The sequence below is a fragment of the Acomys minous genome, assembly GCF_964271855.1.
Source record: "Acomys minous genome assembly, chromosome: 16".
NCBI classification, from domain to species: Eukaryota; Metazoa; Chordata; class Mammalia; order Rodentia; family Muridae; genus Acomys; species Acomys minous.
The window spans coordinates 59,197,667-59,214,046 of NC_140498.1; the positions used below are offsets into that span (position 1 = coordinate 59,197,667).

The 16,380-nt window shown below is 43.4% G+C and overlaps 2 protein-coding genes across 11 annotated transcripts in view; both read right to left on the reverse strand.

Moving 5' to 3' along the window:
* Window positions 1-16,380, reverse strand: part of LOC311585997 (uncharacterized protein) — a 139,895-nt gene that overhangs the window by 24,355 nt on the left and 99,160 nt on the right. The gene's annotated exons all lie outside the window — the stretch shown is intronic.
* On the reverse strand, window positions 438-14,798 carry LOC311586002 (zinc finger protein 431-like). Of its 4 annotated transcripts, XR_014775432.1 has the most exons (5): window positions 14,673-14,798; window positions 10,601-10,727; window positions 10,337-10,397; window positions 6,617-8,704; window positions 438-6,416 (listed from the first exon to the last, which is right to left on the reverse strand). XR_014775432.1 is itself a non-coding variant. In XM_084761774.1 (4 exons), exons 1-4 carry the CDS (start codon window positions 14,673-14,675, stop codon window positions 7,231-7,233), a joined length of 1,665 nt encoding a protein of 554 aa, XP_084617900.1. In that variant the 5' UTR covers window positions 14,676-14,798; the 3' UTR covers window positions 438-7,230. The 4 variants fall into 4 exon arrangements, 2 of the variants coding, with proteins under 2 accessions (XP_084617900.1, XP_084617901.1); XM_084761774.1 differs by having other exon boundaries at window positions 438-8,704; XR_014775433.1 differs by lacking the exon at window positions 438-6,416 and having other exon boundaries at window positions 8,564-8,704; window positions 10,271-10,397.

Consider the following 16,380-nt stretch of genomic DNA (forward strand, 5'->3'; position numbering starts at 1 on the left):
AATATTTTCTGGGCCTTGGATTCGAACGTCTTCTCTTTCCTCAATGCCTATTATCCTCAGGTTTCATTTTTTCATGGTGTCCTTGATTTCTTGAATATTTTGTGTGAGGAATTTTTCAGATTTAGCATTTTCTTTGATGGTTGCTTCAAGACTAACGATTGTATCTTCTAGACCCAAGATTTGTTCCTCCATCTCTTGGATTCTGTTAGAAATTGAGTCTGTGTTGATTGCTTTCTTCTCTAAGCATTCTTGGTCCTGTTGTTCTTCTGACCAGGTCTTTATCAATGTTTGCATTTTCATCTTCAGATTTTGAACGGTTTTATTGATTTCTCTCAACTGATTGTTTGAATTTTCCTGGAATCCTTCCAGTGACTCTCTATAGGCCTCTTTTATGTCTTCTACCTGTTTGGCTGCCCCTTCCTGCATTTGTTTACAGATTTTCTTTCCTCCACTATCATATTCATTACTAGAGATTTGAGGTCTTTTTTTTTTCTTTTTTTGTATTTCAATTGTGCTTGAGGTTTCCAGGTTGCTTTCTTTGGGATAGCTGGGATCTGGAGATGCCATATTGTCTGACGTTTTGTTGTTCATGTTTCTACGCTGGTCTTTAGTCATTTTGCTGTGTCTGATATTGGGAGGTATCATCTGGGGCCCTTCACCGATTGTTGAGAGCAGTATGTTGGTAATTGTAAGTCGAGCTCATGGTGGTCAGAGAACTATTCCCTGAGAGAGGCAGGCGTCTGGGTTTTGGTTCCTGAAGACTTTGCTTCAAACTCTGGGCTCCCCACTGGGTCAGCCGAGGTAGGTGATGGTGCTCTGCAGCTCCACTATCAGTTTCAGGTAGAGTACGTAGAGCAGGTTTTCCTATGTTTGGCTGGGCTTTGAATATCCTAAACTCAGGCCCTGAGGCTTTGGGTCCTAGGCTCAGAGTTCAGGCTAGAGTGCCTGAACCCCTGTTGGCTTCTAGAAGTTGTTTAGGTTTCCGCCTGCTCCAACCAGGTAGTGGGGCCTAGGTTCTGCCTGCCAGGGAGAGAGCAGCTACTGCCTTCTGATTGTTGTTGGTTGGCTAGATATTTGCTCTATCTTCTCTGACCTGCCAAGTTACTCTCAAGAGTGTGAGAATCCCAGCAAGGGTGTGGAACCTGGCTAGGCTAGGACAGTTGTGACCAGTTGCACCAGATTAGTTCTCTGGGACTAGCTGTTTGGTTTCTGCCCAGCCCTGTTCACAGGGCTGTTGTGGCCCTTGACTCCTGGCAGCGTCTCTGGTCTGAGATCACACCGCTGTGGCTGTGTGTCCCTGACTTCGGCAGCTTGTAACTTGAAGGCGGGTTCCAGACCAGGCTCTGGGGGCTGAATTGCCCTCTGTAGAGTTTCCTTCTCAGAGCACCCAGTAGGTGGGGACTGTACCACAGCTGACTTGGTGCCTGAATGGTGCCTAGGCCTTCTGTGGGCTTGCATGGGGCCAGAGTTGGGGGGGGTCTAAGGCCCCAAGCCACCTGTTCCCTGTAGATTTTCCTAGTCCAGGGGGTTTGTGTAAAGCCCTCTCTCTCAGCCAGCCTGGGAACGTGACCCAGACAAGCTTGGGAAAATGACCCAGAGAGAATTGAAGGCCAGCTTAGCTTCAGTTTCTGAGATCAAGGTGGGCAACCGAGATAAACAATTTCAACTAAGGTAAACAATTACCATCTGGAAATTCTCTGAAAACTCCCCAACACCCCTCTTTGCCACGAACAGCTCCCGAGGCCAATGACCCCTACAATAGCCAATAATAATTAGACAAGCACCCCTAGCGACCACCAGAGCCAATCCTAACATAGGGCATGCAGCGCCTCCTAACCTTTGTGGTTTTAGCCTTTAAAAATAGTCTGTAACAGTGACTCGGTGTGCCTCCCTCCCTCCCGAGTGAGTGCTGAGGCCCCCTGACGAGCGTCAGCAATAAACCTTGTGCTTTTGCATCAACACTGTGGTCCTCGAGTGGTCTCTCGGGACAACCCCCTACTACCCGAGTGGACTCTAGGGGTCCAACATTTGAAGTACCGCCACTGCAAATTCGGTCCCAAATACTGAGTTCTCCCACAAGGCGAGGCTATCACTTTTCCTTGTCAGGGCACATAGCGGCTGGGACCGTACCCACCTCTGACTGGGTGCCCTAATGGCACCTAGGCGTTCTATGAGCCTGTGTGGGTTGGGTGGGGGCGGTCTGAGGCCCCAATCCACCCATTCCCTGTAGATGTCCCTAGTCCAGGAGGTTTGAGGCACTCCTGCCGCAGATTCAGTCCCAAATACTGAGTTGGCACACCAACCAACGCTGCTGCTCAGCGCTCGTCACTTACAATCTAGGTCCTGTCTGGGCTCTGTGGGACTAGTCTGTCATCCTTCCTGGGGTGCGGGATGACCAGAGGTCTGACTAATCCATGGTCAGTACTGTGTAGATCTCTCTCAAGTAGTTATCCATAGCACCCGCGGTCCGTGGGTCCGGTTAGCGTCTGTGGTCTCTTCCCTGCAAATCAGGCAGCATGTGTCTTCATCACTGCCATCTTGGCACACCCCCCCCCAAGCACAGTTCAATTAAAGATGGCTCCCTGTAAAATAAAATTTCATCTATGCCATTAAAAGAATGGCATGACAAATCCTGAAGAATTTGCAGCCAAAGATTTATTGGCCATGTATAGCTGAAGTTCTGGCTAGAGACATACATGTTCATATCACAGTCAGTCTCACAGCTGTTCCCATGTGGCAGGATCAGCAAATTATGTTGCCTGTCTTGTTTGGTCTTCTTGATTTCTTTCCTTCTGTCTTCAGCCAAGATCATCAGAAGGTCTCCCCCTGTCAAATCTGATCTTCATCGGTTTGGATGGAATAGCTAGCCTTTGTTTCCTCTTGAGACAAGAGCATATTCTCCTCCCCAAGGCAACACATTTCCTGTCTTCCATTTTGGAATTATCACCTTTATATGCTCATCTAATTCAGTAGTTTTTTCTAAAGTCCAGGGCATCTTGGCAGGTATGCTACTTGTCTCATTTAAGAAAATTAAAAATCTGCACCCCCGCCTGCTACCATCCATATGGAGGTCAGGAACATATTCTTTGATCCCAAAGATAATAGGGCTCATGCCCAACGGGCCACTTCAGCCTTTCTAGTCACCTCCTGAGTCATCTAAGGACCTCTACTTGGCCCTCTTCCTCTACATCCTAGGAGATGATTGCTATGATCTCAGAGATCCTGGAGCCACACCTGTGGGAAGTGCTAATGGCCAGAGCACATCGAAAGGACACTGCTCCGGAGAAGAATTGCATGAGGAGTGGTGTAGATAGAGTCTGCCAGGACAGAAAACAAGAAAGGGACAGAGCTGGGGCAGGGGAGGCACAGTGGAAGTCCTGGAAAGAAGCTAAGGTATGAGGGCACTGACAGGCGTGAAGACTGAGCGCCCTGGGGATTATGAGGTTGAAATGGGAGAAGCCAGGGAGAATGAGCAAAACTGAAGAGAAAGGGTAGAAGGGGGAGGCTTCTGTATGAGAAGGGAAGACAAGAGGAGGGAGAGCAAGAAACAGGTCTGAGGAAGTGAAGCACAGAAGAAAAGAGGGTGGAAGGGAAGGAGTCAAATTTAAAAGGAGATGACAAAGCATAGGAAGAGAAAAGATGATAGGATGCCCTAGAGAGTAGGCCATTTCTCAGAGTGGGGCAGGGGAGATGGCTCTCTGGTGGGACAATCTAAGTGCTGCCTCAGAGAGGAGGTAACTAATTGAATGACTGTACTTTGAGATGGAAATAAACAGCATTATTTTGGTAAAACAACAACAACAACAACAATGAATCATTCTTCAATCGATTTTGGGAAGATATTATATTCCCCTTCTGTCTTACGATCACCTTTTTAAAAGTATTGTTAGATCTTTTCATAATTGTTTGACTTATACAGTTAAACATTATATGTTACAGGTTTCATGTCATAACATCTAAATAACTGTTGTATTACAGTGCATATGCTTGCTGAAGCACCATCAGCCCCAATTTGCAGCGGCATCTCCAAGACAGTCACCATCTCTAACAAATGTGTAACTTTAGAATCATGTGCTCCAGAATTATGGCAAAAGTCCATTGTAATTGTGAATTTTAACTTATGGCATGGTGTATATATGTTAGTTCTCCAAATTCTGTAAAAATGGAGCACACAAGCCACTGTATAACCTTGATCCAGGGCAACACCAATTTGCACTTCTATTTCAACATATAGACTTTCTTCTTTCGTTTCTTTTTTTTTTTTTTTTTTTTTTTTTTTTTTTTTTTTGGCTTCTCTGTGTAGCCTTGGCTGTCCTGGACTTACTTTGTAGACCAGGCTGGTCTTGAACTCACAGCAATCCACCTGCCTCTGCCTACTGAGTACTGGGATTAAAGCCCAGCCTGCTTATAGACTTTCATCCAGTATTTGAACCTAGACAATACACATACAAGGTCTAGGCTGACCAGGTTGGCCTATACCCAGTCTTTCTACACAGTTATCTCAATGGGCTGCCATCCTGGAATTTCTTCAAGCCATTGTGAATATCCTCATCTGTAACTACCTCTTTTGGTGTTATTGTAAGTTCCAGATTGGATTTCTTTAAAGGTTCCCTATTTTGATTCAAGGATCCTTCCAAGCTTTGTTTTATGTCCTTTAATTTAGCATCTAATGACTCAGTCTCTTCTTTTTCCAATCTGTCTTATTCTCATCTCTCCCAAAAAGGAGAAAAATGAAACTGTGTCACTGAAAAAATTATTTGTATGCTAAGAGAAACTGAAATTGAATCAAGAAGCACTGTGTCACTGCGTCTTCCTTGATTTTCAACAAAAATTAATCAATTCCTTAATCTCAAAACTTCTTCCTAAGGACTTTACTTTCTTAGACCCACCTCCCATGGAGACCTTACCAGTTCAGATGCCCAAGTCTTCTCAGCCTATCTCTGGCTCCTGCTTCAAGGGAAAGGCTTTTTTGTTTTTCTACTCTCAAGATACCCTCAGCCCTCCCTCACTCACTCAGAGAACGTATTGGGGCCATAAGTGTTTGCTCCAGAGCCCCTTCCCAAAGGATTTAGTGTCCTTCCTTAGCTAGGACATTTGGGCTTTGAGAAGCTTGCTTGTCCTAAAGAGACACTTTTTTTTTCTCAGCAAGGACTTCCTAAAAGAACTGCCCCTCTGCAGAATCAATTTTTCTTTTTCTGCAGCCTGTTGGAGGCCTTGCATGGGGTCTGTATAATCAGGAAGCTGTGAGCTCCTGCCTTTGAGCTGCAGTTACTCTCCTGATGAACAGAAGTAAGAAACTGCCCTGAAGTTTCATTTCCTATGTAGCTTGAGCCACCTTGATACACCAAAATATTATTGTTAAAAAAAAACTGTGTTTGTTTGTTTTTCTCTTTTAATCCAGCTATTACACAAATAATTGAGACTCTTTGTAATTGTTTAATAACAGGTTTCACAACACAATAATGGAGCAGTTATTACTCTGTTCATAACCCTTTAAACTAATTTGGCATTCTCCCTCTATGTCCCAGAGATACTTTGTAGAGTTCAAGTTCCTTCTGATTTTTCCTGGACTGCTCCCATGGCTGAATACCCCGGCTGATCCCCCTATTTCTCCCGTTAACTCCTCCTCCTATGACTGGCAGGAAGTCCCGCCCAATTCTCTACCACTGCTCAGCAATTGGCTATAAACTGCTTTATTGGCATATCAGGGGACAATTGGGGAGGAGAGTGTACACAACAATGAGACAGGAGATTTTCAGAATAAAGGATTGCAACCAGATATGGGGAGTACAGAAATCAGCATTGCACATTAACCTTATGCCTGCAGCTTAGTACTGAAATACATAATCACTAAAATCCATCCTATTGTAATAGTTTCATCTGTCTCAGTGATAAATCTTTTTGACTATGAGGTAAGTCTTTCTCTGACATGGAGAGCTTTTGTGCAGGGTATAAGAAAAGTAACCAGGATGATAAAATCTGTTGGGGCCATTTGCCTCATCCGTTTTCGCTCTCGAGTGCTGGTGTGTGTGTGAATGGTCTATTTTCTAACTCTCATTTCTTATTCCCCTGCAGATTCACAAATAAGTTAGTAAACTCAGGCCTTTACCACCAGCCTTCTAAGATAAGCAAGCCAAATTTACTTTAGCCTGCAGATCTCTCAGCAGACGCCTGCTCCTACACAGGAGATAATCTACAGGTAAGAGAGTTTTTTCCCTTTATACTAGGCTGCAGGTTTTGCCTAGGAGCTATTTTCACAGACCTAGCTGCAGGAAAAAAGTGGTCAGTTTCAGTTCTTCTCATTAATAGTAGCATAGGCAGCCTTGAGAGAAGGAAGCCTGGCTCCCTCCCATCTTTCTAGTTCTTTCAATCATCTGTTGGGACCAGTTGCCTGAGCCATCAGCTTGGCAGGCGACCTAAGAGATAAAGCAAACTCTGAATTCTCGGTCCCACCCCAAGATTCTCCCCTATACGTCCAAAGATGGGCTCTGGCAGCCAAACCACCACCCTCCACTGATTTCTGTTCTCTGTCCCAGCTCTTCCCCTGACCCTGCCCCACCCGACTACCCCCTCCCACCCAGGTCTCTCCCTCCATCCACTTCAGATGTCTACTTACTTCATCCACCCTTCTGAGTGAGATGCAAGCATCCTCACTTGGGCCTTCCATGTCATATAGCTTCTTTGGGTAGTAGACTGGAGCATGGTATCCTAGACTTTATGGCTAATGTCCACTTATAAGTGAGTACATACCATGTGTGTCTTTCTGGGTCTGGTCACCTCACTCAGGAGATTTCTAGTTCCATCCACTTGTCTGATGGGTTCATGGTGTCCTTGTTTGTAATGGCTGAGGAGTATTCCACTGTGTAAATGGACCATATTTTCTTCCTCCATTTTTGGCTAAGGGTGGGCAAGCGTGCAAGGGGGGCTTACAATTGCGCTCTCCAGTCTGCTCTGCATTCCTGATAGATGAGTACTGACTTGCTTACACCTAATCCTTGTCATCTTCATGGGCCTGGAGTTGGGTTTGGATCTAAGAGGACCCAGTAACACAAAGGCTTTACCGCATGGAGGGCATTTAAAATTTATCTCAGGGATGTGCTCTTTACCGCATTCAGAGATGACTGTGATGGGCAAGGCTTTACCACATTGCTTCCATTCGTAGGGTTTCTCTCCAGTATGAAGTCCTTCGTGATGATGAAGACTATAGAAGTGTGCAAAGGTTTCACCACATTAAATACATTCACAGGGTTTCTCCCCAGTGTGATTCCTTCCATGCTTTTTAAGCTGACTGTGTTGTGCAGAGGCTTTGCCAAATTGGTTACATCCATAGGGTTTCTCTACATTGTGTGTTCTTTGGTGTTTTTGAAGATTGCAGAGTTGTGAAAAGGCTTTACCACATTGGTCACAACCATAGGGTTTCTCTCCAGTATGAATTTTTTTATGCCTTTGAAGACCACTATTACATGCAAAGCCTTTGCTACATTGATTACACTCATAGGGTTTCTCTTCAGAATGTGCTATTTTATGTTTTTGGAGCTTCCAGAGTTCTGAATATGCTTTTGCACACTGATCACATCCATAGGGTTTCTCTCCAGTATGAATTTTCTCATGCCTTTGAAGATCACAGTGAAATGCAAACATCTTACCACAGTGATTACATTTATAGGGTTTCTCTCGGGTATGTGTTCTCTTATGTATTTGGAGACTCTTAAGTTCAGTATAGGCTTTTCCACACTGATCACATCCATAGGGTTTTTCTCCACTATGATTTTTTTCATGCCTTTGAAAATCGCTATGAAATGCAAAGGCTTTCCCACATTGGTTACATTCATAGGGCTTCTCTGTAACATGTGTTCTTTTATGTTTTCGGAGATTCCTGAGTTCTGTATAGGCCTTACCACACTGATCACACACATAGGGTTTCTCTCCAGTATGACTTTTTTTATGTCTTTGAAGATAACTATTACATGCAAAGGCTTTATCACATTGGCTACATGTATAGGGTTTCTCTCCAGAATGTGTTCTTTCATGTATTCTGAGATTAATGTTTTGTGAAAAGGCTCTACCACATTGATCACATACATAGGGTTTCTCTCCAGTATGAGTTTTTTCATGCCTTTGAAGATAACTATGGAGTGCAAAGGCTTTACCACATTGGTTACATTCATAGTGTTTTTCTCCAGTATGTGTTATTTTATGTTTTTGCAGATTGCAGAGTTTTGAATATGCTTTTCCACACTGATCACATCTATAGGGTTTCTCTCCACTATGAAATTTCTCATGCCTTTGAAGGTCACTATGAAATGCAAATGTTTTACCACATTGATTGCATTCATAGGGTTTCTCTCGGGTATGTGTTCTTTTATGTATTTGGAGATTCTTAAGTTCTGTATAGGATCTACCACATTGATCACATCCATAGGGTTTTTCTCCCCTATCATTTTTTTCATGCCTTTGAAAATCACTATGAAATGAGAAGGCTTTCCCATATTGGTTATAGTCATAGGGTTTCTCTCCAGTATGTTTTCTTTTGTGTTTTTGGAGAATCCAGAGTTCTGAATATGATTTACCACATTGATCACATCCATAGGGTTTCTCTCCAGTATGAATCTTTTCATGTCTTTGAAGATAACTATGAAATGCAAAGGCTTTCCCACACTGGTTACATTCATAGGGTTTCTCTCCAGTATGACCTCTTTCATGCCTGCAAAGATAATTGGCACATGTGAAAGCTTTACCACATTCATTACACTGAGGCACATTTTATCTGTATGAATTAAGTTTATAATTTGTTATCATTGTAAAGAGGGATCTGATCTTAAGGATTTATTACGTTGTCTACATTCATAGCATTACCCTTCATTATGGTTGGTTTTCCGTCTTCGAAGATACCTGTGATGATAAGAGCATTTTTTACACTGCTCACAGTTATACCATCCCTTTTCTATATCAGCTTTTACATGTATTTGAAGAGATCTGAAAGAGCTCAAAGCTTTACCACTGTGATTTCATTCATGAATTGTCCTATAGTATGAGTCATCTTACATTTGCAAGGTGAACCAGGTCAAACAGAAGAATTTCCACGTTCCTAGTACTCAAGGATTTTCTAGTGTGAATTTGTGCATGCATTCCCAACAAAGTTGGAAAACCAATTCATTGTAAACTTGTATTGCATTCAGAAATTTTGAATTTCACTCAGTTGAGATTCCTACATACCTTCTAATGCATCCATTGTGACTTATACTAGATGTAAACATATCTTTGTTTGGCCCCAAGTATGTGATATAAAAGAGACTGTGTGAAAGCGTGTGATGTTTGCCTGCTAGAAAGGGAGCTGCCCCTTGCCTGGTCTTTACCAGCTGATAAGCTTGGGCATGGTCTTTGCCAGCTGATAAACATCCTGGTACAGACTCAGAGTGGAGGCAAATAGAAGCTGAAACCAGAGGCTGGGCTTTGGGCTTTTGCAGTGCTTTCCTTCACTTGGCTGTTCATTGCTCTTGATCATGACACCCCTAGAGAGACATTGTCAGGAAAAGACTTTTTCAAAGAGGCTGTTGTGTCTGCTGTTGCTCCCTCGATTGCTTGTTCCTGTTGCTGTGTTTGATGCTGAAAATCCTTTGATGAAGTATGGAATTGCTCCAACCAACTAAGTCTAAAAAGGTCTTCTACTTCCAATGTCTCCATTATCCTCCTTTGTCTCCTATCTAGGGTAGGTGGGTCGGAAGGGAGGTGGAGTCATTAAAAAGCCCCTAATAAAGCAGGTTTTAAAAAGACCAGAGCCTACAGTGACATATGCAATACCTACTAAAAGAATAATAATATGAACGGCTTCCATACTGCATGACACATTTTGTCTTTTTGTTCCTCGTACACAGGTGCGATAGAGATTAAGGTTTCTCCACAACAGCATTCTTGAGTCTCATAAACTCCCCCCTCACTAAACTTAGCAGCATTAGTTCTAGTATATAAGCAGCAACAGCTTTAGCATGGACTGGTTGTTTAATAGAAGGTTTTGGATATATACTCATCAGACGTTCAATGTGTATACCTTTTGTAACATCTGAGTGGTACAGACTAAACAGATTACAGCTCTACAGCATAGCTCTATGGGGCTATGTCTCACATGGTGGGATATAGCCAGGCATTCCTTCCTTATGTCCCTTCTTAGAGGAATGACTAACAGACATCACACTCCTCCCATTTAGGTACATGGTATTCTCAAATTTAATAATCATCAATACACTTAAAAATAGTGCTGTTTTACACTTACAAACTTCCAGGACATATTAAGATTTCTTCAGAGGCATATGTGTATCAGCTTGCACATGAAAATTACCTTCCATGTCTTCTAGAACTTTGGCAATGTTCATCAGTATTGTGGCCTTCCCAAATGAAGCCTAAAATACAGTACCAGAAAATATATGACATGTCATTGGAAATTATGTAAAATTGAAGTTACTATCATCAGTGAACCTTATAACCATGCCTTATTTATTCACCTCAGTTTTCCTTGTTCTCAATTGAAATTGCAGAAGAGCATCAATAACCAAGAAACAGTTTGCCCTTTATTTTAAAACACAAAGTAAATTCACAATCGTACCTATAGCAGTGAAGTTCTTGCAGGTCTCCAGCATCACATCTATGTAGAGACTCTTCTGAGAAGGATCCATCAAAGCCCACTCTTCCTGAGTGAAGTTCACATGCACATCATCATAGGTCAATGAATCCTAAAATATCCCATACATGTGTAAACAGAAAACATGATACTGATAACACTGCAACAATATAATTCATTGTTAATATATTCATATAATTCTGGTGCTTCCTCCACTTATTTCCTGACATACAAATTCTAATGTAATCACCAAGTTATTTTAGAAGGAAACTGAATAATCAGGTTCATCTCTGTCAATTCTGCACACTTTGAATAAGATATAGCCTTGAAAAAGAAATGCCAATTAACAGACATAAAGAGAGAGTGATACAAGCAAACAGATCAACAGTACTGAGCACATGTCAGATAAACTATATGAACAATTACTAACTACAAAAAATAATGTACAAACTGAGTGGATGGTGCCAACACTCAGGAGACAGAGGCAGGTGTATCTCATTGAGATGAATGCCAGCCTGAAGAGACAAAGGTACATATTAAAACCCTGACTCCTGCGACAAACAAACAAACAAACAAACAAGACAGAGAAACTCAGAGGTTTTCAGTAAAAGTTCTTTTAAAAATGTATACATTAATTTTAGTTCTGTATTCACATTGAGGAAGCCTGAAGTGCCCCAGTTTAAACTGTAACATTAATAAGCTCTTACTAGAAGGGAATGCATGTATAAAAGGGACAAGTGGAAAGATGAAAATATTACCAATATAAATGTTCATCATAAATAATCAGCATAGGGCAGAAGAGATGGCTCAGCAGTGAGGAACTCCTGCTGTTCCTGAATATAATTAAGCTCAATTACCGGTCCTTTCAGGGGCTGACAGTTATCCATCACACCAAGTTCAGGAGTTCTGAAGCCACCTTCTGACTACTGTAAGGACCAGGTACACATGGGGGACACATTCATGCATATAGGCAAAGTACACATATTCATTCACTCAAAAAAAAAAAAATCAAAACAAACTCAACATGCAGGAAGAACGTCACGCACCTGCAGTCCAATAACTCAGAAGGCTCAGGCAGTATTAATGTCATGAAAGCACGCCATTCTGAGAAGTAGCTTATATTCCTCAGCTAAATTTCAAAATTCAAGATGTGAGTGAAGCTCCAGACAACAGCAAACAAACAAACAAACAAAAAAGCCAGGCATGATCGCCGACATATATTCCCAGCACTCTGGGGCCAGAGTCAGGTAGATCTCTTAAGTTCAATGCCTGCCTGGTCTACATACATCCAGGAAAGTCAGGGTACACAGAGAAACTTTGTCTTCAAAAACAGAAACAAAAGAGACAAAATTAAAAATAACAACCAACAGGCTAGCATTGAATAGCAATTGCTCAGCACCAAAGAGCCGTAACTTCTACTGTATCTTATGCAGTTTAATGATGGTGATTTATAACAGGGAAGGCATGACAGCAGGAGAAAGAAGCTGAGTGGTCAGGTTCAACCACAGCCCAGTAGACACCAAGAACAGGAAATGGATTGGATCTACAGACACTCAAATCCCGTCCTCAATGAGGAATCTAGAAAGGCTCCAGCTACATAACTTCCATAAGCTCCCCAAGGAAAGCCACAAAGGAAAGACGAGTGTTCAAGACATCATCCTATCTGACAGCTTTCTGATTCCACCCACTACATTCTGAGCCTGCGCTCTAGAGGCTCACGGTCATCCCATGATGAAAACGCAGTTAGTCTAACTTTAGTGATCCTAAATCCGCAACAGCCCCAACACTGTTCAAACGTCCAAAGTCTCTTCTGACACTCAAGTCAATCTCATGACGGCCACAATTTGTAAACTCAGGAAACAAGTTGAGTATCTTTCCAACATGCAGCGGTCCACAACACCCTTCCTATCCCAACAGAAGGTAATGGTTACACTGGACCATGGCAGGAAACCCATCAGGGGAAACGCCAAATCCTGGAGCTTCAGTCTCCAAGGGCTCATGGCCCCGTCCCTGCCACTTCTCATGCATCTCTCAGTTTGGTTTCTTCCACACCCTAAATGCATCTCTCCATGGCAGGTGTCTGATACATGAGGTATGTAAAAAACAATTATTCAAGAATAGATACAATTGTTACAGAAAAAGGGAGGTGCTGTAAGTTATTGGTTTTAATTTCTTTCCTTAGAAGTGTATCTAGCTAGACCCTTTTGTTTAAGTCAAAGCAGTGGCTTTGTCCATATGCTTATTATGTGTTTAAAGCAGAAGTTTTATCTTTTCTTTTCTAATTTCAAAGGTTGTACATTATGTGTTCAAAGCAAGTTTTTATGTCAATGTTTTTACCAAGAAAGAAATAGGTGTTTGCCTTGTCTTGAAGAGCTATTTATTCTGTGTTTTTCTATCCACACGGCATTTCCTGGGCCTCATTCCTTGGACTAAACCTACACTGAATGCATTTCCTTGATCATTAATTGTCTTAACGTTGCTTTGTTTGTTTGTTTTTTTTTCTTGGTGTAATTCATGTGGTTCACTGAGCTTTTAGCTAATTTGCCGGAGGGTGAAAAGTTACCTGAATCAACTCAGAAATCATCATCAGGAATTATAAAATTATCTTCCTAAGATTATGCCGGTAATTTCCCAAATACAAAGAGTAATAGGCAGGTTTATATGAGGGACACAGTAATGACAAGCACGGAAAGGCAAGTTATCAGCAACAAGCAGGCTACAGGCCAAATCCCTGGGCTTTGCCTACACAGGGAATCATCTATTCATCAGCCATGCAAATATGAGTGGGCTGCCTCCAGAAAGCTTACTTGCTTGCTTTTGCCAATCCAGAATGCAAATTACTCAGCTGTTAAAAATGATATTAAAAGACACCATGAAATTTACAGGAAAATGGATGCAACGAGAAAAATAAAAGACCCTAAGCGAGGTAACCAAGACCCAGAAAGACAAATATGGTATTCATTCACTTAGAAATGGACATAGATATTAGGTAACTAACTGAGCTACACTCCACAGCCCTAGAGGACATGTAAAGAGGAAGACTAAAGAGGCCAGCATGGACACTTCTAGAGAGGGGAAATAGGAGAGAGTCTGTGGGTGGATTGGTGGTGAATGGGGACAGGACTGGGAAGGATCAGGTGGGGAGGTGGAGACAGTGCAGTGCATCTGGGACCTAGTGTAGAAACCTGGTGCGCTGGTCATTTCCCTGGAACCTGTGAGGGTGACCTTAGTGAAGACTCCTGGTACAGGAGGAGATGGAGTCTGGCCTGGCCATCCTGTGGAGGCAGGCAGGGCCTCAGTGGTGGCACTGGGTTACAGTCAGCTGAGCTGCTGCCTCAAGAGGCTCCATGGATATCCCTAAACAGCCCAGGATGATGCTAAGGAGAGGAAGCTGCTCTTTGAAAACTGACAGCTGGGCTGCATCGCAGAGGACAACTTCCACAGTGCTGACTGACCATAGAGAGGTGGAGCAGGAGCAGGCTTGCGGGGGCCCAGGAGCTGCATGGGCATCAGAGCTGTCTCCTTTGTCATGGTTTGTGGCTAAATGTCTGGATAATCCTGGTGAGCAAACGTGTATCCTAGCACGCTAATCTCTAACAGGCCTGGTTAGCACACTGCTCATCTGTGGGGAGTTGTAGAGCAGTCCTCCTCAGCTAAATTCTACTTGGTGTCACTTACTGCGTCCTAAGCGATGGTAAATCCTTTACAGCATCAACTCTACGTCACAGCTTAATATTGAGTGCTACCCACCACAGGAGACGCCTTTTACAGACTCCACAAAATTAACTCCAAATGGATCTTACACCTAAATATTAAATGCTCAGGGCAGAACTTTCTAAGATACTCCGAGTCTGAAATCCTCCCAAGGATGTTTCTACACACAAACCCCAGCTGCAAATGCTTTGCGAAGTTAGGCAGAGCCTATCACCTGGGCCAGGAAGTGACTAGGTTTCTCACTAGAGGCTCTCTCTGGCCGCTGTTTACCCTGGAGCCCCCAGGGAAAGACCCAGCACACCAGCCCCCGCTGCTCAGATGCCTGCTCCTCCCCTGCACTCACCATGTCGGGGCTTCAGAGCTTGCCTGAGCTCTCCTCACAGCACTCTGCAGCAGCAGCAGCGCTCAGAGCGCGTCACTCAGAACCAATCAAGCCTGCTCAGCAACGGAGCTGAACCCGCCTCACGGAACCCGGAAGAACACTCCTCTTCTGGCGGGCAGGTCCGCCAGGAGGCTCTGATTGGTTAATGTGTCTTGATTGACAGGAACACCTCCCTTAGGGTTAGAGTGTGCCTAAAAGCCAAGACACAGAACTTCCTGACCTATGTTTCCAGTTTAGGGCAAGACCCTTTGCAGAGGGGCAGAGATTTGCCATCCACAGCTTCCCACCCAGCCCGGGGGAGGACCCACCACCCCAGCTCTGGCCGCTCAGCCGCTTGCTCCTCCCCCTTTTTTGGCTGTGGCCCTGCTCTGTCCACCTCAGGACTTCAGAGCTTGCCTGAATTAATTGCCACAGCAATTAAGAGGCACTCTGCCTTCCTCCTCCTGGGATCAGAGGAAGGATTGCTTGTAAAGCTCGCCATGGAGTTACCAATCTGATCCACAAGTGGAAGGGTGCCCAGAACAGTAACTATTAAAAAGAAATTTTAGGAAACAAGATTTTCATTTTGTGGCTTCATGCCAGTTTCAGGTAAACTGCCGCTCCTTTTCACCTGGTAGATGTGAGACAATTCTGGGAAGAAAGCAGTTGACAGATGACAAACACTGTGGACGACTATGGTTAGCAGAGACACCTTCCTCGGTGGGAAGGTGAAAAAGAACAGAGCTGTATTGCTAAAGGTTGTCGAGATGAACAGTACTGATGAAATTGATCTAAGGGTGTAGAAAGAGGGTTTATTTGAGTCTGACAGGCTGTGGTCCAACTAGTTCAACCATGACTGTCTACCAATGGAAAGTTGAAGAATCCATATAGCAGGGTATTTGATCACACTGTGAGCCCTAAAATTGTGTCCTGGAAATATCTGTTTCTAGTTTTGGTGTGGCTCAGCTGTAGCACACACCTTCAATCCAAGAGCGTTCTCTTTATTGTAAAGAGGTAATTGTGGTATGGCTTGTCCCTAATACACACCTTTATCCAAGAGCATCCTTCCTTCGTTTCTTCTTCTTCTTCTTCTTCTTCTTCTTCTTCTTCTTCTTCTTCTTCCTCTTCTTCTTCTTCTTCTTCTTCTTCTTCTTCTTCTTCTTCTTCTGTTTTTTCGAGCAAGGGTTTCTCGGTGTAGCTTTGCCTGTCCTGGACTCACTCTGTAGACCAAGCTGGCCTCGAACTCACAGTGATCTGCCTGCCTCTGCCTCCCGGAGGGTTGGGACCACAGGTGTGCACCACCGCGTCCCCCCTGATCCAAGAGCTTTCAGTAAACAGTGAAATAAAACCATCCATGGGTCCAGAGGCAGAGAAAGCAACCTGTTACACGAAGTGAACACAAAGACCATGGATAGTGAGAGGAAGTCCTGAGGAAAGACGGAGAGATGCACAGGAAGTGGAAAGAGGGGGCATTCAGTTTGAAGGGTTTTTAAGGCAGCATGGAGAAGGGGCTTTTTTTCTTTTGGGACGCTGGCTGAGAAGGAAAATTGACTGGATGCTTTTCTCTGCCTCTCTGAGCTAGCAGGCTTTCACCCTAGCATCTGGCTCTTGAGTCTTTATTGGTAAAAATGAATGTTTGGAATTTAGCTTAAAAAAAAAATCCAATAATGGTTGAGTCCACGTGTCTGGA